This window comes from Protobothrops mucrosquamatus, unplaced genomic scaffold, assembly GCF_001527695.2.
Source record: "Protobothrops mucrosquamatus isolate PMUCROS unplaced genomic scaffold, P.Mucros_1.0 scaffold49, whole genome shotgun sequence".
Classification (NCBI taxonomy): domain Eukaryota; kingdom Metazoa; phylum Chordata; class Lepidosauria; order Squamata; family Viperidae; genus Protobothrops; species Protobothrops mucrosquamatus.
This window is the reverse complement of record NW_015386431.1, coordinates 1304056-1329828: the sequence shown is the minus strand read 5'-3', so window position 1 is coordinate 1329828 and position 25773 is coordinate 1304056. Positions and strand designations below refer to the sequence as shown.

General features: G+C 41.0%; 1 protein-coding gene across 2 annotated transcripts in view; it reads left to right on the top strand.

Annotated features, from left to right (window-relative positions):
* CNOT2 (CCR4-NOT transcription complex subunit 2) overlaps positions 1–25773 on the top strand; it is a 67188-nt gene that overhangs the window by 24066 nt on the left and 17349 nt on the right. The window contains exons 1-5 of one of the 2 annotated variants that reach the window (XM_015811795.2): positions 7076–7091; positions 18454–18576; positions 20236–20302; positions 23419–23566; positions 24447–24629. In XM_015811795.2, coding sequence (XP_015667281.1) covers positions 18466–18576; positions 20236–20302; positions 23419–23566; positions 24447–24629 — 509 coding nt within the window. In that variant the 5' untranslated portion in view covers positions 7076–7091; positions 18454–18465. Of the gene's footprint in view, positions 1–7075; positions 7092–18453; positions 18577–20235; positions 20303–23418; positions 23567–24446; positions 24630–25773 lie in introns of those variants that run through there. The other variant, XM_015811796.2, reaches the window with a different exon arrangement.

The following is a 25773-nucleotide window of genomic DNA, read 5'->3' as shown; positions in this document are numbered from 1 at the left end:
GTGTCTGGAGACATGGCTGAGGCCTTAAAAGCAGAGGACAGAAAATCTGAGTTTTCCTTACGCAGGTCTCACCAAGCCTCGGTATGGTCGATGAAGGCATCCCCTTCCACCTCCTTCTTTGCCAGGACTTCCATTATATGGCTCCGAGAGCTGCAAGCCATGATTCCCCCGGACCAGGTTCGTGCTCATCAGAATCTGGGTAAGTTAGTGGCCACATCCGAATACATAGCGGACACATCACTACACGCCGCCAGATTTTCATCCCGAGCCATAGCCTCTAACGTCACAGCCCGCAGGCTCCTATGGCTCAAGCAATGGCGAGCGGACTTAAAATCAAAGTGGCGCCTGGCAACCATCCCCTATCGAGGCGGGCAACTATTTGGAGAGGCGCTCAACCCTTACCTGGTGGAAAACGGACAAGCATAAGGTGTTGGCCCACCTTAACAGAAGGGCGGACAGGCGGTCCAACCCGTACTCACGTAGGCCGCCATTTCGATCAGGATCTGAGTGGGGTCAGTCTCCTCGCCCTTTCCACTCCAGACCTGACCACCAATCGGAACGCCCCGCTCCAAGGCCATGACAACAATTCCAGGCCAAGCGGCCCTTTCGAGGCACGGGAGGCCGACCCTTCAGAAGAAACAAGTGACTCCAGGACGGTCCTCCCCATAGGCGGTAAACTCACCTTCATTCGCGAATGGGAGGCCACCACCACAGATACCTGGGTGCTCAGCAGAATCAAGTACTGCCACACTTTCCCAACTGTTAGGAAAGATGGTTTCCTGTATGGGGATAGTGCCATGGGCCAGACTACACTCCAGAACCCTTCAATGGTTCCTACTCCCATTTCAGACACAGGGCACCAGCTCTTCCAACAAGAGGGTAATTGTTCCTCCTCAAACCCTAGAGTCTCTTCAGTGGTGGACTTCCCCAGCAGTAGCCAAAGGATCCCTATTCAAGGAACCAGCCAGACTTACCCTAACGACGGACGCCAGTCTGTTCGGCTGGGGGGCACACCTACAGTCACAGTTAGCTCAGGGCCGATGGTCACAATCGGACCTCAAACACAACATAAACTGGCTAGAGCTCAGGGCCATACATCTTGCACTGCGTCACTTCAGCGACGGTGGCGGGACAACATGTCCTGGTGCTCACAGATAATGTGGCAGCGAAAACCCATGTGAACCGGCAGGGGGGTACCCGGTCCAGGTTCCTCATGATCGAGGCCCAGCTGCTGAGTTCTTGGGCAGAAACCAACCTCTCCTCCCTCAAAGCAGAGCACATCTCAGGAGAGGCAAACCAGCAGGCGGATTCCTTGAGCAGGTCGACAGTGGACCACTCAGAGTGGCGCCTGCGTCCCGATCTATTCAGGGAGATTTCGGAGAGGTTCGGACTCCCAGTGTTGGACTTGTTCGCCTCCCCGTCGAATGCCCAGCTCCTGAAGTTTTTCTCCCGGTTCCCATCTCCAGGGGCGGAGCAGGCGGACACCCTCCGCAGTTCATGGCCCGAAGGCCTGCTTTATGCCTTTCCCCATCTCCCTTTGTTCCCGGCCGTTATCCGGAAGATACTACAGGAACGGGCAGAGGTGATATTAGTTGCTCCACACTGGCCGAGACGACCGTGGTTTGCCAACCTCGTGAGCCTTTCCATCTCTCTGCAGTGGAGGATTCCTCCAGATCATGTGGCACTCAGTCAGGGGGCCCTTCAGCACCCGGACCCTCAATGGCTCCAGTTAGCCGCCTGGCACTTGAACGGCAGCTCCTGACACGAGAGTCCTACCCGGCGGGCGTTATCTCCATGATTCAGGCCGCAAGATGCCCCTCAACCAACAGGATCTACAACTCCTCGTGGAAGAACTTTTGCCACTGGTGCACAAGGAACCACCTCGATTTATTGACTATAACCATCCCGAAAATCCTTGAATATTTACTGGAGGGGCTCAACAAAGGCTTGGCACCCAATACCATCCGCAGGCAGGTGGTGGCTTTATCCACGGTGTTTACATGTGACAATTCAATGCCATTGGCTCAGCACCCAATGATGCGGTCCTTTATCAAGGGCGCAAATAATACCAGGCCACCCGTGGTTCATCGTTATCCCTCTTGGGAACTCCCATGAGTCTTGCAAGCCTTAACCTCGCCACCTTTTGAGCCCATCAAGACATTTTTACTACGGTTTTTAACCATGAAGATAGCCTTCCTCATAGCTATCATGTCGGCCAGACACATCTCGGAACTGGCCACCCTCCTCTGTCAGAGAGGACCTATGCGTTTTTCACAATGACAGGGTGGTCTTACGACTGGATCCCTCCTTCATACCGAAGGTAAATTCTCTATTCCACAGATCGCAGGAGGTGATTCTCCAAATTTTTGTCCTCGCCCATCCCACGCGTTGGAGCGCGAGGACCTATGCGTTTTTCACAATGACAGAGTGGTCCTCCTACTGGATCCCTCCTTCATACCGAAGGTAAATTCTCTGTTCCACAGATCATAGGAGGTGATTCTCCCAAATTTTTGTCCTCGCCCATCTCACGCATTGGAGCGCCAATGGCACACCTTGGACGACGTTCGAAGGGCATTGCGCCATTACCTCAAGCGGACTTCAGCCTTTCACAAGTCGGAAGCGCTCTTTATTTCCTTTCAACCTGTCCATGGGACAGAAGGTCTCGTCTTCGATAGGCAGGTGGATCAAAGCATGCATTGCAAGAGCGTACCAGTCGCATTCCCTGTCATTTCCAAGCCATATCACCACTCACTCCACCCGCAGCGCTGCAACATCAGCAGCGTGGGCCTCACAGGCATCCATTGGGGATATTTGTAGGGCGGCGACCTGGTCCTTGCCTTCCCCATTCGTGAGGCATTACAAGCTGGACAGATTTGCCTCCGTGGAAGCTTCATTCGGCCGGAGAGTGCTTCAGCAAGTGGTGCCATCAAGTGGAACACAGGCCCAGACTGATTCCCTCCCATAGGGATAGGGTAGCTTTGGTATGTCCCATTCGTGAATTCTCCATCCTCATGCTGAAGAAGGGGCGTTGTCTTACCTGAACGCCTATTCTCAGCATGATGATGAAGAATCCACACCCACCCCTTTAGGTCCGTCGGCCCGTGTTAGGGGTAGGGGAGCCAACACATCGGACTATCGTCAATAGCTTCGCCTTCATCGTGTCTGGGAAGCACAGGACCCAGCAGGAGGTGTGGCTACTTTGTCAGACTTAGTCTAATTGGGCAGGAAGACAGTCTAAACCCATTCGTGGATTCTCCATCATCATGCTGAGAAAAGGCGTTCAGGTAAGACAATGCCCCTTCTCCACACTTTCACTTCCCTACTAGCTCAATCTCTCTCTCTCTCCCTCCCTCCCTCCCTCTCCCTGCTTTCTCCCCCTTCTCATCCTTTTCCTCTAGCTGTACCTGAACGGAGTGGAAGGAGGTTAAAAAAAAGAGAAAGGGGGAAGCTCCCCTTTTTTGTAACACCTCGGCTTCCTCCTCCTCTTGCCCTCCTGGCTCTCTGTCTCACTCTCTCTGTCTCTCTCTGTCCCCCTCTCTCTCTCTCTCTCTTTCACACAAACACACAGAAACCCTTCCTGCTTTTTCCTCACCCTTTCTCTCCAGCCGCGACAGGTTCACAGGTTGCTGGGTGCCGGCAGTTCCAGGCTGCGGCTCTGCATGACTGCTGCGTTCTCTCCAGCCCTAGCACATGGCGGAGAGGGCGACTGGGAGCCGACTGATGCTCGGATTGTGCCACTGCGCACTCCCATCTCCACACCTTTCATCCCACAGGCCAGGCGTGCCATGGGTGCTAGGCTTACAGAACGCTATGGCCCAAGCGAGGAAAGGCGTGGCGCGGCACAGCAAAGCAGAGCCGGACAAGGAGAGGCCCGGCAAAGTGGGACGTGGCCAGGCGTGATGGGTTAGGCTGGGAGGGGAGGGGCAGGCTGAGGCAAATGAGCTGCAGCTGCTGCTGCATACCACCAGCCCCTGAGCGCTCACTGTTTCCTGTGTGTGCGTCGGGAGGGTGCCCAGCTGGGTTGGGGTGGGCCAGGGCTGGGGCAGCGGGGGCCAGTCCCTTGCCATTTCTGGGACAGCCCGGGGGGGCAAATCTGGGCCCTCTCTGGGCCGGATCCAGCCCATGGGCCTTGTGTTTGACATGTTTGGTCTAGAACTATCATAGTCTCATGGTTTCTAGACTAGCACTTTAACCAATTGCACCAAATGGGCTCTCTGCATTGCTAATTTATTCAGTTTACTTGGTTATGTAGATCTAGTGTGTGAATATGGTATAGGCTTTCCTGCCTGAGCAGGCGGTTGGTACTAGATGACCTCCAAAGTCCCTTCCAACTATCATCATCATCATCATCATCATCATCATTTTTAAATACATGAAATATTTGACTTCCCCCCACATCCATTTTGTTTGGAAGTCTAACAATTTAAAATTGCCTATTATTCTTATAGTTACTTGGCATAGCTAGTTTTTATTAGCTTTCTTTTCCTGACCTTTTAGCCCTGCCTTCTAGCATGGATGTTTGTTACTTAGCTGTTTCAGTTGTAAGCTATTTCAGCTATGAGTTTATGACTTTTGTGTCTGTTTTTCTCATATAACTATTTAACTAATTTCAGAATTCTCAAATTTACATCGTTATATATTCACCCCTATAGTTTAGCTTTCTTGACTCAAGCTGCCTTAGCAATATGTTCCAAAATTTAATTAAGAGGGAATTCAGCTCTACAAAAAAAGGGAGGGGAGAATCTGTTTCAGTTTTTTCCTACTTTAAAATGTCCTTCCATTTTTTTTATGTACATTATTTCTGCTGTCTGAATGATATTAGGAGTTTGTGGAATAAATCCACAAATTACAATTCCTCATTAAGAGAAAATGACAAGAAACAAGAAATGAAACTTCTTTATGTCTGTTAATATAAGTATCTTGGAAAATTGTCAGTTAGTCATGTTTGTTTGTTGCAGCAATATGGTACTGTTGCCGTAATAATCATATTCACGATGTCTTTTTTACTGAAGAAAAAAGTTCAGAATTAGAAAATAAATAGTGATAGTGATAAGACAGTACTTGTATAACTCCCAAAGTACTCTGCTTTGGAGAATGATGAGTGTCAAGCGTCAAGCTAGGAAAATGTTTGAAAATGAAAAAGTTAATGTAACTTGTTCCAAAAGTTGGTGTATGTGCATGTTTGCGATTTTTAATCCATAAAACATAAAAGTACTAAGAATAGAAAAAAGTTTTCCAACAATTGCACTTTAGAAGAGTAGCCATTTTTTCTGGCATCAAGTCACAAGGGTGATCATAACTATAATCATAAACGAGGCTTTAGCAAATCAGTTCTCTATCGTTACCAATGGATATTTATTGACATATCTATGAAATTTATCAGGAACTGAGTTCACCTGGAAGAAGATTTTACATTTTTATATCAGTAGAATTGGGATGCAATTTCCCTAGGCTTTAATCAACCTTAACTGTATATGAGTTTATGGCCTCTTTCTATGTAGTGTTAATTATTTTTGGGTTGCTGGCCCTGTTATGGCCTGCATTCCCTGTGTATGCAGTTAAAAAGATTAAAACAAGTGAATTTGATTCACTTGCTTATGCTAAAAAAGATCCAGTTCTGTGGTGATAGAATTGATACCAGAGACCTGTCAGAAATGAGTTGCTTTAGAATCTGCTTTTTAAGACACATAAGGAAAATACCGTGTTTCCCCGAAAATAAGCCCTACCCCAAAAATAAGCCGTGGCTTTGGGGTGAGGCACACACCTAAAAATCAAGCTGGGGTGAGGGTGTGGAGCTGTCCCACATGCCCCAAACCCATTTACCTTGCAGCCTCTCCTCGTCAGCCCACTTCTTCTGCAGCCAGGCCTGCATTTCTCAGTTTCTCTGCAGCCGAGAACCAAACTATGGATTCAGTCCATAGCTTGGTACTCAGCATAGCTCAGTACTCAGCTGCAGAGGACTTCTGGAAAGGCCTGAGTGCAAAATGCAGGCTGGAATGCAGCTGCAGAACGAAGCTGCTCCTTCAGCCCCAGAAGTGGACCTGCTGGGCAGGGCTGTCGGTGCTGGAGGTGAGTATAAAAGACCCCCGAAAAGAAGACCTGGTGCCTCTTTTGGAGGCAAAAAAAAGACCCGGTCTCATTATCGGGGAAACATGGTAGTACAACCTTTAACATTGTTCATAAATGGAGAGTTAAAAAGGGAAAAATTGAGAAAGTAAATTATCCAGTATAAGTCATCCTCGACTTACAACAGTTCATCCATTCAGAATTACAATAGCACTGAAAAAGTGCTGTACAACTGTTGCACCATCCCCATGGTCATGAGATCAGAATTCGGACGCTTGGCAACAGACTCATATTTATGACAGTTGCAGTGTCCCAGGGTCATGTGATCACCTTTCGTGACCTTCTGACAAGCAAAATCAATAGGGAAGCCAAATTCACTTAATTACCATCTTACTATCTTAACAATTTCAGTGATTCACTTAACAACTATGACAAGAAACATCGCAAAATGTGGCAAAATTCACTTAACAAATGTCTCACAGCAACAGAAATTTTGGGCTCAATTGAGGTCATAAGTCAAGGACTACCTGCATTAAATATTTTTGTACTTTATGTATTTATAAATTATGGCAACACATATACACTTATTCCTCAGTATACTGTAAGATTGGAGAATAGCTTTTTTTTTAACAGTGACAGTAAGAGTACATCCTAAGTAACAGATTTAGAAGTCTGAGAGTTCTTTAAATTAGATTTTAAGAAAAAGAAAAGTATAATTAACCTTTGGTGATTAAATTTGGAACAGAGACTGATAAAGACAAATTCATAGATAGCATATTTTTTGAAATTGTTACAGTGTTTTGAGTTGTACTTTCAGAGTTCCTATAACAAATAAATTGGGCTTTGGTTTTTTTAGTTTGATGTTTGATTTTTTTTTAATAAAATAAAACTTACTGTATTTGATAATGTTGTGAATTCACACAACTTTACTAATAACTCAATCTACTTCATTTACAGGAAGTATCCATCAAAGCTTGCTTGCTTCAACAGACAAAAAAATTAATGGGCAAAATTACGGTTTTTAGGTAGGTAGATATTTTCCTAGTGTGTGTTAGGTGATTCTTTTAGGAAGATTTTTTAAGTGGTTGATAAAGTATTTCTTTGCTAAATATTTGAAGAAGTTTAGGAATAATAAGATAGATATGTTGTATATTTATTTCTTATGTTAAATATATGTATGGTTGAAAAAATAATGTCTAAATAGGAATGTAGCTCCTGAAATTGATTTAATGTAAGGCCACGATACTAAATTTAGCTCTCTTTAAACTGAATTGGCAATATCTTATTTGCTGCTGTTTGCATTCTCAATGAATCATACATGGCAATTAATTGTAATATTTATAATAATTTTAACTTACAGCATTATTTGTACAATATATTGAAAAGCTTAAACTTTCCCGAATGCCCATTTTTCAAGATAATAAATATTTATTTTAATCTTAACATTTAATTGTCTAGTCATATTTGCTAAAATTCCTGAGTTGATAATTCCTTTATTGCAGGGGAGTTGGTAAATTGTAAAATCAGTATCAAAATTTTAAAAAACAGTTTCCCCTTCCCTATATATTTTGCCCAATAGAACAGCAATTTCATACTGCACATCATAGTTGGTCAGGGAAGAGTGATTGGGAATGGAAATTAATATTCCAATCGTACGATACTAGTTTTTCTTCTCTAATTGGAAATATAGAAATGGACATGAGCACACTGTATTTAATGTGGATTCTTATCTGTAAATTCTTCTGAGAGAATCATGATGTATAAACAATTTTTCCTCCAAAGCAGTCCAGACTTGACAGCATTTTCAAGAAATATCCTGGCTTTTAAATAGTTGTATCACATACTTTATATAGTACCTTGAAAGAAGCATTGTCTTGGTTGACAAGTCCAATGCTAGAGAAGCTACTTCCAAAGTGGTTACTTGTTTTTATTGGACCTTTAATCCTTGACTGAATGACTTAGATAATCTGGAGAATTATGGAGAAAGAAAATCTTGCATCTGGTCTCTCTATTGGCTGTTTCATTCATAATTGTCTTGTCAGGCTGTCTTATAGTCCAGGGCTTCTCAACCTTTTCACAGCTTGTACCACTTTTAGGACGTGACAATATTTGAGTACCACCAGTGGTTAGCAAGGTGTCAGAAACTTGATGACTAAAAAAAAAGGGGGGGGGATTTTGGGTTTTACTGATTAGATTCATTTGTTGTTATAGAAATGGCTAGTTTATAATATTATGGAAAAGTAAAAAGTTGAGGTTCAGTATTAATGCTTCATTCTACTGCAAGAAAGGAAGTCTGTTCTTTTTCCCTTCTCCCCCTCACTTTTTCCCCCTTTCCCTCCCCACTGTGTCCTACTATTTGCTTTTGTATTTTTGTATTTTATTCTATAATCTAATAAAATATTACAAACTGTAGAAAAAAGGAAAAAAGTACCAGTTTTAATTTTTTTGGTGGCTATTCCTTTGCTGAATCACTTTCCCTTTGCACTGACAAATGTATGATGAATTTATCCATATATTTTTAATATGCACCACTACCAGCTAGTTCAGGGATCTTCAAACTTGGCACTTTTAAGACTTGTGGACTTCAACTCCCAGAATTCCTCAGCCATCATGGCTGGATGAGGAATTCTGGGAGTTGAAGTCCACAAGTCTTAAAGTTGCTAAGTTTGTAGACCCCTGAGCTAGCTGGTCGGCCCTTCTTCCTCTTTCCCTTCTGAGTATAGTAAGAATGTGCACATATACACACCCCAATCCCTTCCCTGTACCCTTAAAGACACAGGAATCAAGTGCAAAGCAAGAAAGGCTCACAAAATAAAGAAACACATAAACTCTGTTTTTTCTTCTTCTTTAAGCTGCCTCAGGCATAGCACATGTCACAGTGTTGCAATCCGAAACTGAAAGGCTCTGGCAATTGCGAAAAGCTTTAGCTTTAAATTAAGCCTGTTTACCTTCAAAGAAAACTTTCTAAAAGCCATAGACCAGGCATGTCAAACTTGTGACGTCGCACAACGTATCACAACTTTTTCCCCATTGCCAGCAATGGGGTAGGCATGGTTTCAGTATCATGCATCCGGCCCATGGGCTGGCAGTTTAACATTCTGCTATAGACAGACTCAATTAAAGGGGGTAAAATTAATTACATTTGCTTAAAGGGATTAAACCTTTCCCTGTTGTCTTTTTCCCCCCTTTCCCGCCCAAACCACCTCATTTTATAGCCTCTCCTCCCCCCCCTTTCCTTCAGTTCACCTCCAGCTCTGAGCTGCTTCCGGAAGTGCCAATCAGCTGGAGCCCTGTCGGCTCCTGGGGCTTCTGCCGAGCCCAGACAATCCTGCAGCTGCAGTTGCCTCTCCCTCAGGCTTGGGTAGCTTCGGCTCATTCCCCTCCCCCGCTACACTTCTCTAGGATGGTCACGTACCACTTGCCATGTGGCAAAGTACCACAGGTGATACATGTACACTGGTTAAAAAGCCCTGTTATAATCTACTTGCTGTTTCATAAATCCATCTTTGTAACTGTAGATTTGAGGGTTTAGCTGGTAGCTTACCAATACTGAAGCTGAAGATTCTTCTATCTATAGTCACCTGGATATTTAATGCAGCAGCATCATAGGCCTGAAAGCTGGGGAAGAAAATTATGATCATCCATGTTGGCTCTTTCAATCGCTCTGGGTCTCTAATCTGGACAAATATCAATTCAGAATATATGTAATTTGATTGTATGCATTTATTACATTATTTGGGTAGCACTAACTGAAGAGCAACATTTGGCAATTAAAGATATTTCCACTATAGCAAAGATTATAAAGAAAACAAAAAATTGAAATAATTAAATAAAACTAGTATTACTATCGTTGCATGGTTATGGCAGTCTTTGTCCACCAGCACATGAGCAACTTCAGTCTAAATTAATGATAGTTTTCAGATAATTTTCAAACAGATCAATGTGCGGCATATTGCCTAGTCCATCCTCCTTAGTGGTGAGGGTGTGAGTCACAATTGCACAAAATGCAAACATTTATTGGATCGTAAAATTTTGATTGATTGAGATTGATACAGGATTTTGGGGTCAATGTGTAGTTAATAAATCCCTTGAAATGGTCACTATTGAAATTTGCACTATTCAAAGTAATATTTCTATGGAAAATACGGTAATTGATTCCAGCTTGTTAAAAATAAGCAATGAAAAGTTTTAAGCATACATTTTTATATTTATATTAATGAAATTTTACAGTAAAGGATAACAATAATGTACTTATAATTTAAACATATGGTTAGCAAAGTAGTTCTAGAAAGCCAAATTAAAATAAATACATTCTACTGTAGTTAGGGCAAAAGGAGAAGGGGATGGTAGAGTATGAGATGATTAGATAGTATCATTGACACAATGAATATGAATTTGAACAAAGTGAAGGAGAAAGTGGAGGACAGGGAGACCTGATGTGCTGTGGTCCATGGGGTCGCAGAGTCGGACACAACCTAGCAACTGAACAACAAACTGCAGTCAGGCATTCTAACATTTTATCCTATTTTAGTGTTCCTAATAACACGTTCTTGTTCAATTTATCAGATTTTTGCTCTAATGTTCTAGGCTTCTTCTTTTTTAATTGTATTGTTTTTCTCTGAAAGAATCTTCTCCAATTTGCACATATGAAGATTAGCAGTGTCCAAAATCCCAAACGTGACTGTGCACGTGCTAGCCTCATTAACTGAATTTTTTTTATTAAATATACTTTGTGTTCCTCTTCTCCCAATCATTCAACAATATTTATTACTGTTAGGGTTTTTTTTCTTTATTATTTTAATGTGTAGTAGCTTTAATGTTTGTAAGCTGTCCAAACTTGTCTCTTGACAAGATGGGGGCCCCATAAATGAAATGAAGGAAGGGAAGAAGGAAAGGAGGAGAGTGACCTGGTATCAATTTATAATTTGCACCAAATCAAATATTGTATTATTTGGATTCACATTAAACATGACCTGACTTAGGTAGCTGAGTACGTAAGCTACCTTAATGTAGCTTAAACATTATTTGAAGAGAAACAAAAGCAAAGTATGTAACAAGGAAAATACTTTCTTCCCTTCGAGTAAGGTTATTCCTACAAATGATAGTGGTTTCTTATTGTATCTATATCAGGTTTGTACCAGATTTGAATTCTCAACTATAAGTTTTGAAAGACCCCATAAGTAAATATGCATATTTGGTTACTGAGCCGGTTATAAATTATCTGAACAAATTGTCTAAATTAGAAGAGTAGATTGAATAAAACTTGGAGATCACAAAGCCTGACTAAAGGATATAACTCTTAGAATTAAAGCTGTAATTGATCATATTTTTGTAGATAAACCATACTTTTTTTTTTTACTTATAGCACTTTTCAGATACTGTACAGACTGCATAGTGGCTACCTTATAATGCAAATTTTACAGTGAGGGAAAAAACTATTTGATCCCCTGCTGATTTTATACGTTTGCCCACTGACAAAGAAATGATCAGTCTATAATTTTAATGGTAGGTTTATTTTAACAATGAGAGACAGAATAACAACAAAAAAATCCAGAAAAATGCATTTCAAAAAAGTTATAAATTGATTTGCATTTTAATGAGTGAAATAAGAATTTGATTCCCCTATCAATCAGCAAGATTTCTGGCTTCCAGGTGTCTTTTATATAGGTAACGAGCTGAGATTAGGAGCACTCTCTTAAAGGGAGTGTTCCTAATCTCAGCCCGTTACCTGTATAAAAGACACCTATCCACAGAAGCAATCAATCAGATTCCAAACTCTCCACCATGGCCAAGACCAAAGAGCTGTCCAAGGATGTCAGGGACAAGATTGTAGACCTACACAAGGCTGGAATGGGCTATAAGACTATTGCCAAGCAGCTTGGTGAGAAGGTGACAACAGTTGGTGTGATTATTCACAAATGGAAGAAATACAAAATAACTGTCAATCTCCCTCAGTCTGGGGCTCCATGCAAAATCTCACCCTGTGGAGTTTCAATCATCACGAGAATGGTGAGGAATCAGCCCAGAACTACACGGGAGGATCTTGTCAATGATCTCAAGGCAGCTAGGACCATAATCACCAAGAAAACAATTGGTAACACACTACGCCATTAAGGACTGAAATCCTGCAGCACCCTTAAGGTTCCCCTGCTCAAGAAAGCACATGTACAGGCCCGTCTGAAGTTTGCCAATGAACATCTGAATGATTCAGAGGACAACTGGGTGAAAGTGTGTGGTCAGATGAGACCAAAATCGAACTCTTTGGCATCAACTCAGCTCTCCGTGTTTAGAGGAGAAGGAATGCTGCCTATGACCCCAAGAACACCATCCCCACTGTCAAACATGGAGACGCAAACATTATGCTTTTGGGGTGTTTTTCTGTAAGGGGACAGGACACCACATCAAAGGGACATCAAATCTTGGGTGAGAACCTCCTTCCCTCAGCCAGGGATTGAAAATGGGTCGTGGATGGGTATTCCAGCATGGCAATGACCCAAAACACATGGCCAAGGCAACAAAGGAGTTGCTCAAGAAGAAGCACATTAAGGTCCTGAAGTGGCCTAGCCATTCTCCAGCATGATGAGTGGAGAATCCACCAATGGGTTAGCTTCGTCTTCTGCCCGGATAGACTAAGTCAGCCAAGTTGCCACGCCTCCCTCCCTGAAGCAGGACCCCAGTCTCGACTTAGTCTTTCGCCTGAGAGGACACACAACTTGGCTCTAGGATCAGATCACTAGATCAGGTCGTATTTAAGTTTTCTTGCTTTTTACCTAAGGAGGGGGGGTGAAAAATGAGCAGCCGTTCGTCGCTGTTTCCAGCCGATCGGAGCGGATCCGCAGGGCTTAGTTGAAACCCCAGCTGATCGTCACGAGGGGTAACAAAGGAGCTGGTCGCCATTTTGGCACCGCCTGGGCTGCAGAGCGGGAGGGAGGAATCTTCCCCCCGGGTGGAGAGAAGCCATACGTAGCCTCCACGGAACAGCCGGACCGCTCGATATTAGCTCACCTCATCCCAGCCGCAGGGAGTGAATTCAGAGCGGCCACCATTGATAAGACAGGCTTGCAGCCGCCATTTTCAAGCCGCAAAATTTAAAACGACTGGCTAGCCAGCTCCCGCTCAGATTCCAACAGGCTGGACATCAATTGCCCCTGAAGCACAGTGCCGGTAGGCCGCAGCTGGCTCGGACCAGCACAAGGTGGATGATTTCAATTTTCTCTCTCCAATTGAACCAGGAAGGGGATCAGGCCGGAGAAGTCCTGAACGGGGGGGGGGAGGGAAGAGAAGCACGTGTCACCCCTCTCAGCTACAAAACCTTCCCAGTACAAAATAATGCCATTTCCCTGTACCTGCTGAGCCATTCCGGCACAAATTCAAATTCAATTACCACGTTTCAATTACCACGTTTTTAAAGGAATAAAAAAAGGAGGAAGACAGAGAAGAGGAAGAGTCACGACAACATGAGCTGTCTGCCCAATGTTTGTGTGCGGGTCGTATCATTAATTTGATCTTGCCACTGCCAGCAACACAACAGAGTGTTGGATTAAGGGAGCACAGAGGTGTGGCTGTACCATTAATTGGCCTTACCACTTTGGACTGTTTCCAGTCATTACCAGATTGCTCTGTGGTCTAAGCCGACCTATTACCAGGCCTCTCACCTCGAGATTCCTGTCAGTCCCTACGCTGAGATATCTCTTGTGTAAATGGCAGATACCATTGCTGCTCAAGCAGCACAGGACTCCTCCATTAGTCCTCCTGGACGTAAGAGGCCAAGATCTTCCAATCAGGAAGCAGCGGGAAGGATCAAAGCCAAAGCCATATCAGGCAAAAGATCCTCCAAGGCCACTGATGAGGCCAAACGAAGACACCAGGCTCTGAAGAAACAATTCTCTAGAGCCGAAAAGAGACAAAACACAGCAGGAGACGGACTAGTTCCCCCTGCTTACACAGAGGATGAGATATTTGGCCCGCTGCAGTCTATTCAGGAACCTCTGGAATCAGAGGCCAAGGCAGAACAGACAGAGAGATTCCCTTAAGCGAGGGGCCTGAGAGCCCAGGGGCACCCGGTACACATTCAGCGGAGGGGCTTCGCCCCACAGACAATCAGGGAGCCCTATCATCAGAACACTTATAGTCCCTGATATCTCAGGCCGTCAGGCAGGGCATTGCTTCTACAATGCATCACAAGTCCAGAATTGGGTCAGTTGTTTCAAGAGGTCGATCCTACCTTTTCCAAGAGGAAGCTACGGCATACCAGGGATCAATTTCACCATCTCGCTCCTCCAGAAGCAGAAGGTCCTCCACGGGGGACTACGAGCAAACGGATCAGGGGCTGTCAGAGGATGAAGATATATCCCCAGACCCCCCACCGTTCATAGGACTTTTCAATCCGACCCTCTTTAAATCCCTGCTCCACAAGGCCAGCAGCACGGCAAAGATTAAGAGGCCAAGGATCCCCCAGGAGAGACCCTCTACATGTCAGGACACGAACAGCAGGGTGTTTTTGGAACCCACCTACACACAACAATATATCCCCTCCCCTCTTTTTTAATACAATTCAGAAAAATTGGGGGGCACCAGGGCCTTTCCCTTCAATGGGGGGGGACAGATAAGAAGCTGTTCAACATTGATCCTGCCTTATCAGAGGTAATAGAGGTCCCGGCAGTAGATGAGCCACTGGTGGCTCTATTTTCAACCTCCACGGTATCCGGGGACGCGGCGGAGGCCCTGAAGTCAAAAGACAGGAAGGCGGAACTGACTTTTCGCAGAACACATCAGGCCTCAGCGTGGGCGATCAGGGCAGCCATATCTAACTCCTTTTTCACTAGGACTTCGTTGCTTTGGCTGCACCAACTCCCGGCCAGGATTTCCCCAGAGGAGGAGAGAACCCACCATGATTTAAGGAGGTTGGTGGCAGCAGCTGAATTCATGGCAGATTCATCATTACACGCTGCAAACTACTCTGCTAGAGCAATAGCGTCCAACATCACAGCACGCAGATTACTGTGGCTCAGACAATGGCGAGCTGAAATCAAGGCAAAGTAGCGGTTGGCTGCTGCGCCTTATAAGGGTGGCCTACTCTTTGGTGAGGCCCTAAACCCTTATCTAATAGAAAACAAGGACAAACGCAAGGTCCTGGCTCACCTCTCAAGGAAGACTGAGAGGAGAGTCTCTACTTAAGTTCACAGACAACTCTTCAGATCAGAAGCAGGTCCAGAGCCTCCTTTTTCCCGCCCCTATCAGCCCAGATCAGACAGACAGGTCGACAGATCCGGTAACAGGGACAGATATAGGCAGCAATTCCAGTCGAAGCAGCTCTTTCGAGGAGCGGGGGGCCGCCCCTTTCGTAAATCCAAGTGACGGGAAAAGCTCCCCCATTGGTGGCAGGCTGGCCCTTTTCGCACACAGATGGCAAGTACAGTACCTGACACTTGAGGTCACATTTCTGGTCGCTGTAACTTCGGCTAGACGCATCTCAGAGTTGGCAGCACTATCAGTTAGGGAAGACCTCTGCATCTTCCACGCAGATAGGGTGATCCTATGACTGGATTCCTCCTTCATTCCCAAGGTCAATTCCTTGTTTCACAGGATGCAGGAGGTGGTGCTACCAGATTTTTGCCCTCAGCCTTCCCATGAATTGGAATGCAAATGGCAAACTTTAGACGTTCGCATGGCCTTAAGGCATTACATAAAGCGAACTGCACCCTTCCGCAAGTCTGAGGCCCTGTTCGTATCCTTCCAGTCTCACTCAAGGGGTTGAAGGGTCACGGCATCCACAATCGGCAGATGGATCAGGAATTGCATAGCAGGAGCATACCAGAGGCAATCACTCCCAATCCCTAATCAAATCACTGCCCATTCCACTCGCAGTGCTGCAACATCAGCAGCGTGGGCGACTCAGGCGCCAATTGAAGAAATATGTAGGGCGGTGACGTGGGTGTCGCTTTCCCCTTTTGTAAGACACTATAAGTTAGATAAGTTCGCATCGACGGAGGCCTCATTTGGCAGGAGGGTCCTCCAATGCGTAGTATCAAAGAGTGGGACACAGGCCCAGACTGCTTCCCACCCACAGGGACAGTGAGGCTTTGGTACGTCTCATTGGTGGATTCTCTACTTGTCATGCTGGAGAAGGGGCGTTGTCTTACCTGAACGCCTTTTCTCAGCATGATGATGGAGAATCCACTCCCACCCGTAGGGCCTGTCAGGTCCTGTATCAGAAATAATTGAGCCAACACACTTGAATCATAGCCAACAGCTGCGCCTCAGTCGAGACTGGGGTCCTGCTCCAGGGAGGTAGGTGGGGCAACTTGGCTGACTTAGTCTATCCGGGCAGAAGACGAAGCTAAACCATTGGTGGATTCTCCATCGTCATGCTGAGAAAAGGCGTTCAGGTAAGACAACGCCCCGTCTCCAGACCTTAATCCCATAGAAAATCTGTGGAGGGAGCTGAAGGTTTGAGCTGCCAAACATCAGCCTCGAAACCTTAATGACTTGGAGAGGATCTGCAAAGAGGAGTGGGACAAAATCCCTCCTGAGATGTGTGCAAACCTGGTGACCAACTACAAGAAACATCTGACCTCTGTGATTGCCAACAAGGGTTTTGCCATCAAGTACTAAGTCATGTTTTGCAAAGGGGTAAAATACTTATTTCACTCATTAAAATGCAAATCAATTTATAACTTTTTTGAAATGCGTTTTTCTGGATTTTTTTTTTTTGTTATTCTGTCTCTCACTGTTAAAATAAACCTACCATTAAAATTATAGACTGATCATTTCTTTGTTAGTGGGCAAACGTACAAAATCAGTAGGGGATCAAATAATTTTTTCTTCACTGTACATATATTAAATTACAATTTTGGGCCCACTAATTGCATTCTTTATATATTATTCAGGTGTGTAAGGTAAAAGAGATAAACTTTTTTACATTGTGCATTCGATTCACAATCCATACGTTTTCTTAGAAACATGATCCAGGTTTAATTCTGTTTGCAGATGTAAGTCTAGTTACTTTTATGGTAAAAATGTATTTTTTTTTCTGCCACTAATTGAAAATATCCATTTGTCATATAAGAATCTTGTACACATTATAGATTGTAAAAAGATAGATAAATAAATTACTCAATCAACTCATAAAAGCTGGTTCAATAATATCTGTAATATTTCTGACTTCATACCTGGAATTAACATAATGTGGCATTCTTTGTTTTAAGAATTACTGGTCTCAGCAGTCTTAATGGTTAGACAAAGTGATGGGCTCGACTGACGGCTAAGCCATAGGTTTCAATCTGCTGTCATAAAGTGCTATTGTGTTCTATTGATGAAAATATTAAATTGCCACTGAAGAGGCCTTGGTTGAAGTGTACCCTCAGCCAAAGAAACTGAGTGAATGTGTGTGAGCTAGTTATTATGTCTCAATCCAACCTACTAATAGGAATTGCGCTGGGGGGGAAATTGGAGAACGGAGCACTATATGATGTCTTGAATTTCTGAAGGAAGGTGGGTAGTAAATCTAATAAATTAGATAGAGTGGAAATGGGATTCTATGTATCAAGGCTGAATACATGAGAGCAGTTGCAGCTTGTTTTTAATTCAGATATCTGAATAAAATATCATATACTTTTTCCTACCTTGGCATTAGTTGTGATAGTTCCCAAATTACAAGCAATAGGAAAGAGTTACCTGTTACAGAATGTTCCCTCTGGCTTAATATATACAGGACAGTACTTTAGTTGTTTCTGATTTTCATCCCTGCCATTAAAGATTTCTCCTCTCATTACTTTGGCCAGTTAGAATAAAGGAGAAGATAATCCCTGTGGTTTTAAGCATTTCCTTTTGTAAGCAATAATTACATTTGTGCAGTGGGATGTGGTAATCATAAAGTGAGAACATTAGTTAAATGCGTTGGAGGAAGATGGGATATGGTTTTCTATAAAATGGAAGTTAAGGGACAATACCTTCAATTAAACTCAATGTCGTAGTGGCTAGGCACAAAAGGAGCCATCCTACTGTAGGCTTGGCTCCATGACTTGGTTTTTCTGATTGTGGTACTACAGAGATGTATATATTAACGTATAGCCTTCTTGGTAAACTGGGCAAAATTTTGCACACATCTCTCCATTACTCATCAGCAAAGTAGATACGATAGTTACCTAGAGAGGTGAAATGAGCAAATCTGATTAGTTGAACATAAAACAAGACCTTGTGGGTGTTACACTGTTACAGAGTTCAAAAACTGAAAGTTTGTTCCTATAATGTTAAGACATACAGAAATACATTACGTCAGACCAAAGGTGCCTAAATGTATACAAATATAATCTATGCAACTTGAATACCTAGGGTTTTTTATTCTATAAATAATTAAAGGAAACAATGCTGTATATTATCATCTAGGTGACAAACAGCATGTTTGGTGCTTCAAGAAAGAAGTTTGTAGAGGGGGTCGACAGTGACTACCATGATGAAAATATGTACTACAGCCAGTCATCGATGTTCCCACATCGATCAGAAAAAGATGTAAGTTTTTTGTGCATATTATATTTCATTTTAAAGTTTAGGCTTAATGAGAGTAGGTTTTTGTAATATACAGAATTACACCCCACACATAGACAAACAAACACAATTACTTTTACTATACCACACACTTTACAGAATGGTGGCGCAGTAGTTAGAATGCATTATTGCAGGCTGACTCTGCTACTGCCAGGAGTATGATTCTGACCAGCTCCAGGTTTTCCTTCCTTCAGTAAAATGGTCTGTAAATGAGGGCCCAGATTGTTGGGGGCAATATGCTGACTCTGTAAACTGCTTAGAGAAGGCTGTAAAGCACTGTGAAGCAATATATAAGTCTAAGTGCTATTGCTAAGTGCCATAGTTACTGCTTTTACTCTTATAACAGCAGAGCACTCTGCAAATTTGTAAAAATATAGCATGGTTGTATTACTGAAGATACTATGTTCTCAGTTACTGGATAACTTTCCTCAGTGGCTTTGTATAGATACAAGGAAGAAGGGGGATGGAGTTTTGAGTCAAATGTTCTCCAGTGGTAGTCCTACAAATAGGACTGCAAACAACATCTCGATTTCCTTTCCTGCTGTCCCACTTTAGCAAGTAACAATTGGCAATAGTACAAAATTCAACTTAAGATATCTAAAACATCTAAAGGTAGCACTTGTATTATCTGTGTGTAAAATTAATCAGTTTGGGTATCTAAGGATTTTTTACAGTACAAGTAGTCCTTGACTTAAGACAATAATTGAGCCCCAAATTTTTGTGCTAAGCTAAACCTTTGTCAAGTGAATTTTTCCTCATTTTATGACATTTCTTGTCACAGTTGTTAAGTGAATCACTGCAGTTGTTAAGTTAGGGTTGTTGCTTCCCCATTGACTTTGCTTGTCAGAAAGTCATAAAAGGGGAACACATGAAACACTGCAGCTGCCATAAATATGAATCAGTTGGTAGGCACCTGAATTTTGATCACATGAACCATGGGGATTGCTGCAATGGTTGTAAGTGTGAAAAATGGTCATAAGACACATTTTTAGTGCTGTTGTAACCTTGAACAGTCACTAAATAAACTCGTAAATCGAGGACTACCTGTATTAAATTTCTTCAGTTACTTGAACTGATGATTTGAGGCCTGAAGCCAAACTGAAATTATAATAGGCTTTCTCTGAGTGCATATGTAGCTGGCTGGCCATCATTCTTTCTATTACTTTGCTCAAGAAAGTGATATTTATAACAGGATACTAGTTGTTCACATCCTGAATGTCCAGGGAACCCCAAGGACAGAACAAACTGCAGTTTCTTTCACAGCAGTGGGCATATAATGAACAAAATTCCATTTAATAATAAGAGATTTTATTTTATTTATTTGTATCCTACCTTTATTATTTTTACAAATAACTCAAGGCAGCAAACATATCAAACATTCCTTCCTCCTGTTTTCCCCACAACAACAACCCTGTGAAGTGAGTTGGACTGAGAGAAAATGAGGTCACCCAGCTTTTATGGCTACCATACTCCTTGGTTTAATTTAAAAGTCCCTCCTTGTCACATAATACCATAATACCAATGTTTAACAAATTATAGTGCTTATCTTTAAAGTGTTTAATATTTCATAACCACTACATTTTATCCTTGACTAATTTGTTTTACATTTGATTTCCAATTTAGATGCTGGCATCACCATCAACATCAGGTCAGCTGTCTCAGTTTGGGGCAAGTTTATATGGGCAACAAAGTAAGAAATCTATTTTTATAATAGGCCAATGGTTGTATGTGTTTGTAAGTTACCTTAAATTAGATTCATTTAATGTAGCCTTTTTTCTATTGATACAGTTTTTAAAGCTGTTCAAAGTATTTTAAAAAGATAGTGTTTGGAAGTCCAGCACAGCTGCTTTGAAAACTGTCTTCAGTTATCTGTACATATGTATCATAGTCAGCTGTTTTGCTTTGTCAGCAGAACTGTTCTTGTGTGCACACATGCAGACAACTAGAAACAAGTTTCAGAGCAGATGCAGAAGTGTTCCAAAAACCGCTACTACTTTTGTGCTTTGAAGACAGGTGTTTCGCTCTTGTTAGCATGCTTTGCAAAACACCTCTTTTAATTGCTTTGTACATCCTTAATAATTTCAGCATAACTGCATCTTAAAATATGATGCAAACTTTTTTCCTATAATATGCTTGCAAGCCATTGTTTCAATTGAGAGCATTAAAAATGAACAATTCATAAATAGCTTTTTTAATTTTAGCACTTCTACAGAACATTCAGTTGTTCATATTAGATTCTTATCACTTAAGTTACTGGAGAATAAATAATAATACTGGATTATGTTTTAGAATTCATCTAACTTGCTATTTCAGTTTATGTTGTCAATATTTCACAAAAAATCTTATATCTGGCAGCATTTTTTTCTATAAATGAATAGCAAACTTTTATTAGTTCAAAGAGAATATTCATGAATCATATTCCAGGAAGAACAATATCCTCTTGGATTTTAAATAAAAAACATCAGTATTATTTTGCTGGCCCCTTCCTTATAATAAAATGGCTCAGAAATGTTTCCAGATATGGGAAAATTTTAAACTGCTCCTAAATTACTTCTGCTTCTGTTTAAGAATTTCTGTGTACATTATTAAGTCTGCAACTATCCTACATGGCTCTCTAATTGAACTGTGAAACTGAAGGTTTTCTTATTTGTATGTTTATATTGCAGTTCTTGACTAGGGTGCTTTAGGAATCCTTACAATTCCAAAATGCCAGTTAAGTGGCTCATCAGAATGCCTTGTTTCTCTTGTTCATATTCATGTGTAGGAGAGCATGGTAATATATTTTAGAAATTGCCTTTTTCTCTCAGACCTGTGAACTGCATGGAAGACTAGCAGAGAATAGAAAGTCTGGTCAGAGCATTCAAGGGGAAATTATGATTTTTGACACTATTAAAGTGATAGCTCTAAGAATTGTTTACAACAAAGAATAATTATATCCCTAGCAGCTGAACTTAACATCCAAAGCTGTTGGGGAGCTGAACTCTCAGATACAGATGAATGAATTTGCCCCTTTAGACCAGGGATCCCCAACCCCTGGTCCGTGGACTGGTACCGGGCCACAGCACACCAGCAACCGGGCTGCACAAAGAAGCAAAGCCCCATCCATGGGATGCAGTCAGCACACAAAACCACACCCCCTCCACTCCATGGAAAAACCTCTCCATACGTAACCGGTCCCTGGTGCCCAAAAGGTTGGGAACCTCTGGTTTAGACAGTGTTGGCAGTGTTCTCTTCTCATTTATAGAGAAGGTAATATGCATAACATTTTTCATTATACCAAATAACTAACACACACACACACACATGTATATGTGTGTGTGTGTATGTATATGTATATTAAAATTTCAAGACAAATAGTGATAGCTTTAGTCCTTAAATAACATTTCATCTTATTTAGCTTTGTTGTATGCTGGCTTGTATTGGTATAAATATCTATAGTGTTACCTTAAATAGTACTTTATAGTTGACTTAAAATAGAGCATAAAAAGTCATTCTTTTTTAAATTGCTTATTCTGCATAAACCGGTTTTTGAAATATGTTTTTGAAGTCCAGTTCTAAATTCTTTGTCCTGTTACAAAAGAATTGCTTATATTAGGATGAGCAATATATTAGATGTTTTTATTTACTATTGTCTATAGTATTTTCATGTGATCTTCTTTCTGTCTTACACTCAAGGGTGCACATCCGTGAACATAAATAGACATCTTTCATATATTTAATATATAAAAAACTGAAAGAAGGAATATGTTTTTAAATATTTTAAGAAAGCAATTTATATATTTCTGTAACTTTTGATTAATATGAATAGTTTGATTTGTTACATAAATTCAAATGTAGTTTTGGATCACAAATGTATATTGCCTTGTCTATTATTTTTCTGTCTCCAAAAAAGCAGACTATATGATACATAAGCTACTAAATCTCAGATCCCACCAGGAAATCTTCATTTGGCCTTTGTAAATTGAGATTTTAAAACATAGCTTGCATCAAAACTAAATGCTTATATTTGTGACCAAAACACAGCACTGTCCTACTCATATTACTTAGGAGAACATAGGGGAAGAGGAATTTCACATCTGTTTCTCTTCCTTTCTCTTTGTTTCTTCCCATCTTATAACTCCCATTGCCTTTCCCCTCTCCAGAAGCTCCCTGAAGAATTATTTTAAGGGGAAAATAGAAAAAAACCATTATGCCAGCAATATCCATTCCACTTGCAGATGGACACCATTGAATTAATTAATAGTACAAAATAATACATTTGATGCAAGTCTACTGTCATTGTTTAGTAAGTTGGCATAGATTTCAGCTGTGACTGTTATTGGAGTGTAAGTGTCATATCTACTAATAAATGTTGGAAATGCAAACTTGTGTTGTACTCTGCAAACTATCCTTATCTTTAGCAATTGATTGTTGATAATTGATAATCAACAATTAATTAAACAATATTTAAACTATATGAAGTAGATTATTGACTAAGACGTTTAGGGAATTCCTCCAGACATAGAAACTATTTAGCTTGGATTTGTTTATTTTTAAAAAATATTTTTGATTCTCAAGTGTTTCTGAGGAAAAAAAACACTAAACTACATATTTAATCCATAATTCTCCTACTCGAAAATCCTTTCATTTAATAAAAAATAAAGTTTGGAAATAGAAAACAGTGAATTTAAAATCTGTTTTCATAAAATGGTGGTCTGCTTGTTTATTTTTTTTTATATTTATTAAGATATTTTATTGTTAAAGCAAACATATAAGATTATACCTTAATTCTCTCCATTCCCCTTCTTCTGATTTTTTTTTCAATAGGTGCACTAGGCCTTCCAATGAGAGGGATAAGTAACAATACCCCTCAGTTAAATCGCAGCTTATCACAAGGCACTCAGTTACCAAGCCACGTAACACCAACAACAGGGGTACCAACAATGTCACTTCACACGCCTCCATCTCCAAGCAGGTATTTATTGATAACAAATACTTCTCCAGGACATTTTCTATTATACTGTTTTATTTCCTTAGGAGTAGTTTGCATTCTAGATATTTTTGAAATAATGAACCAGGTGTTTGTTTCCTGGATTGTAGCTTTTGCTTTGCGAACGTTGTAGGGCAAAAACTTCTAATGCAGTATTGGTTCTACTACAGAAAATAATGTATACATTCTGTTGAGGTAGATAGGTGAATATCTTTTAGGAAAATCTTTCAGCATTGATAGAATAGTTGCTTGGTGAGTGAGCAGCTATATAAATTTAATAAGTAAAATACATTTTATATAGCAAACAAAAGTGTTATTGCTGGCATTACTTGATATTCTCTGATTCCTCAGGATTCCAAATTCAAGTAGGAATTGTAATTTTGTGCATTAGCCTAGGGGTTCTCAGACTTTTTTGAATTTCAGCGGCCCTGGCAGTTCCTTACCAGAAGCTTTGGGCCCTGCAGTGAACTTATTAACAGTTCTATTTATTAAGTAATAAAATACCCCCGTGAGTTTGCTGCAGCATCCTGGGGCACCATAGGGCACAATCTGGGAACTGCAGTATTAGCCTATTAAGCCCATACTGGTTTTTCCAAGTCAGTATTGAGCTTTCCTGGAACATAAGAATCTTGAGCACTAATTTTTTTAAAAAATATACGAGCCTAATTGAACTTGGGAATTGTGTGAATCTGAAATTCACACAATTGAATGATACCAATGAAAAAGATGGACAACTGGTGGTCTTCATTATAAAATAACTCATTTCATGTATATATAAAATGTCCACTTAGAAACAAATTGGCTTGGACAAAGTGAAAATAATGATATGCTGACATACTTGTTATTGTTGTATCATATTTTTCAGGGGTATATTGCCTATGAATCCTAGAAATATGATGAACCACTCTCAGGTTGGTCAGGGCATTGGAATTCCCAGCAGGACAAACAGCATGAGCAGTTCAGGTTTAGGCAGTCCTAATCGAAGTTCACCCAGCATAATCTGTATGCCAAAGCAACAACCCTCTCGACAACCTTTTACTGTGAACAGGTAAGATAAGTATATCCCATGTTATATGAGGGGCATTCAATCACACAAAGAGCTTCCCTTTTCATTCCTATGCACACTACGTTTCTGATAAAGAAGTGGAGCATATTTCAAGATTTACAGCAGGCAGGTAGATTGTATTTTGCTATGGTTGTTTCATCACTGGAATGATATATCTTTAGTTCTGAGCAAAGTCCTCATGTTTTACAAACTAATCTTCTTTCCAGTTTTTTTTTTTGCTATGTCATATGTGACTTTTGAAGCCTGTTTTGGATTAGGTTCTCTATTTTTTTTTTCCAATCCGAGCTTAAAACATTGTGGGGGGAAAAAGCAAATATTATATAGGAATTCATAATCTTAATTTTTCTTCTTTTAAATCCCTTAAGTAAAAGGCAGGTTTTTCCTGCCTTATATTGACTCAGTATATCAATCTTTGTTACTTGTTGACTGAAAATAGCAACTATTAACATTTGTTTAGGAAAATATCTGTATCAAATACAATGTTTCTAAGAAATAGGTGAATGGTGTTAGAGTTACTCTTGTTTCTTAATACTTTTACCGAGAGTCTCTAGTAAGTTGTGAACTTACCAGTTGGAGATCCATTTTCAATTAAAGTAATTAAATTAATATTTGTGTTGCATCTGATCTGTTATGAATGACAAGAAAGGTGGTACAAGTAAACCAGTGGTATATTCCTCTTGAATTGTTTTTTTATATAAAAAAGAAAGGGTTAAATGAAAAAAATAAACAGTTGGTGACAGTGAGAAACAGGAAGAAAGACAAAGTGGAAATAGCATTATGCTTATGAATTATATGAGATGTGACATTAAGGAAGTATCTTCATTGTTTGCAAACCATGTGAAGATTGTGGTACACAAGATGATATGTACTGTTGTAACTTCCTGAAGAGGTTTTGGATTTCTTTGATTCTTAAAGGCTTGTGGGGCTGATCATGCTTTACATATCTTCAGAGCTGCATTTTACCTTCAATTCTGTTTTGTAACAGATCAGCAGTATCAGCCCAATATATTTTTTTTAACAGTTTGTTTCAAACAATGGTCTTGGAATACACAGTGTTAATTTTTAAATGCTTTATATCCAATTCAGTTTATATTTCTTTGCATCTTTTGGTGCATTAAACATAACA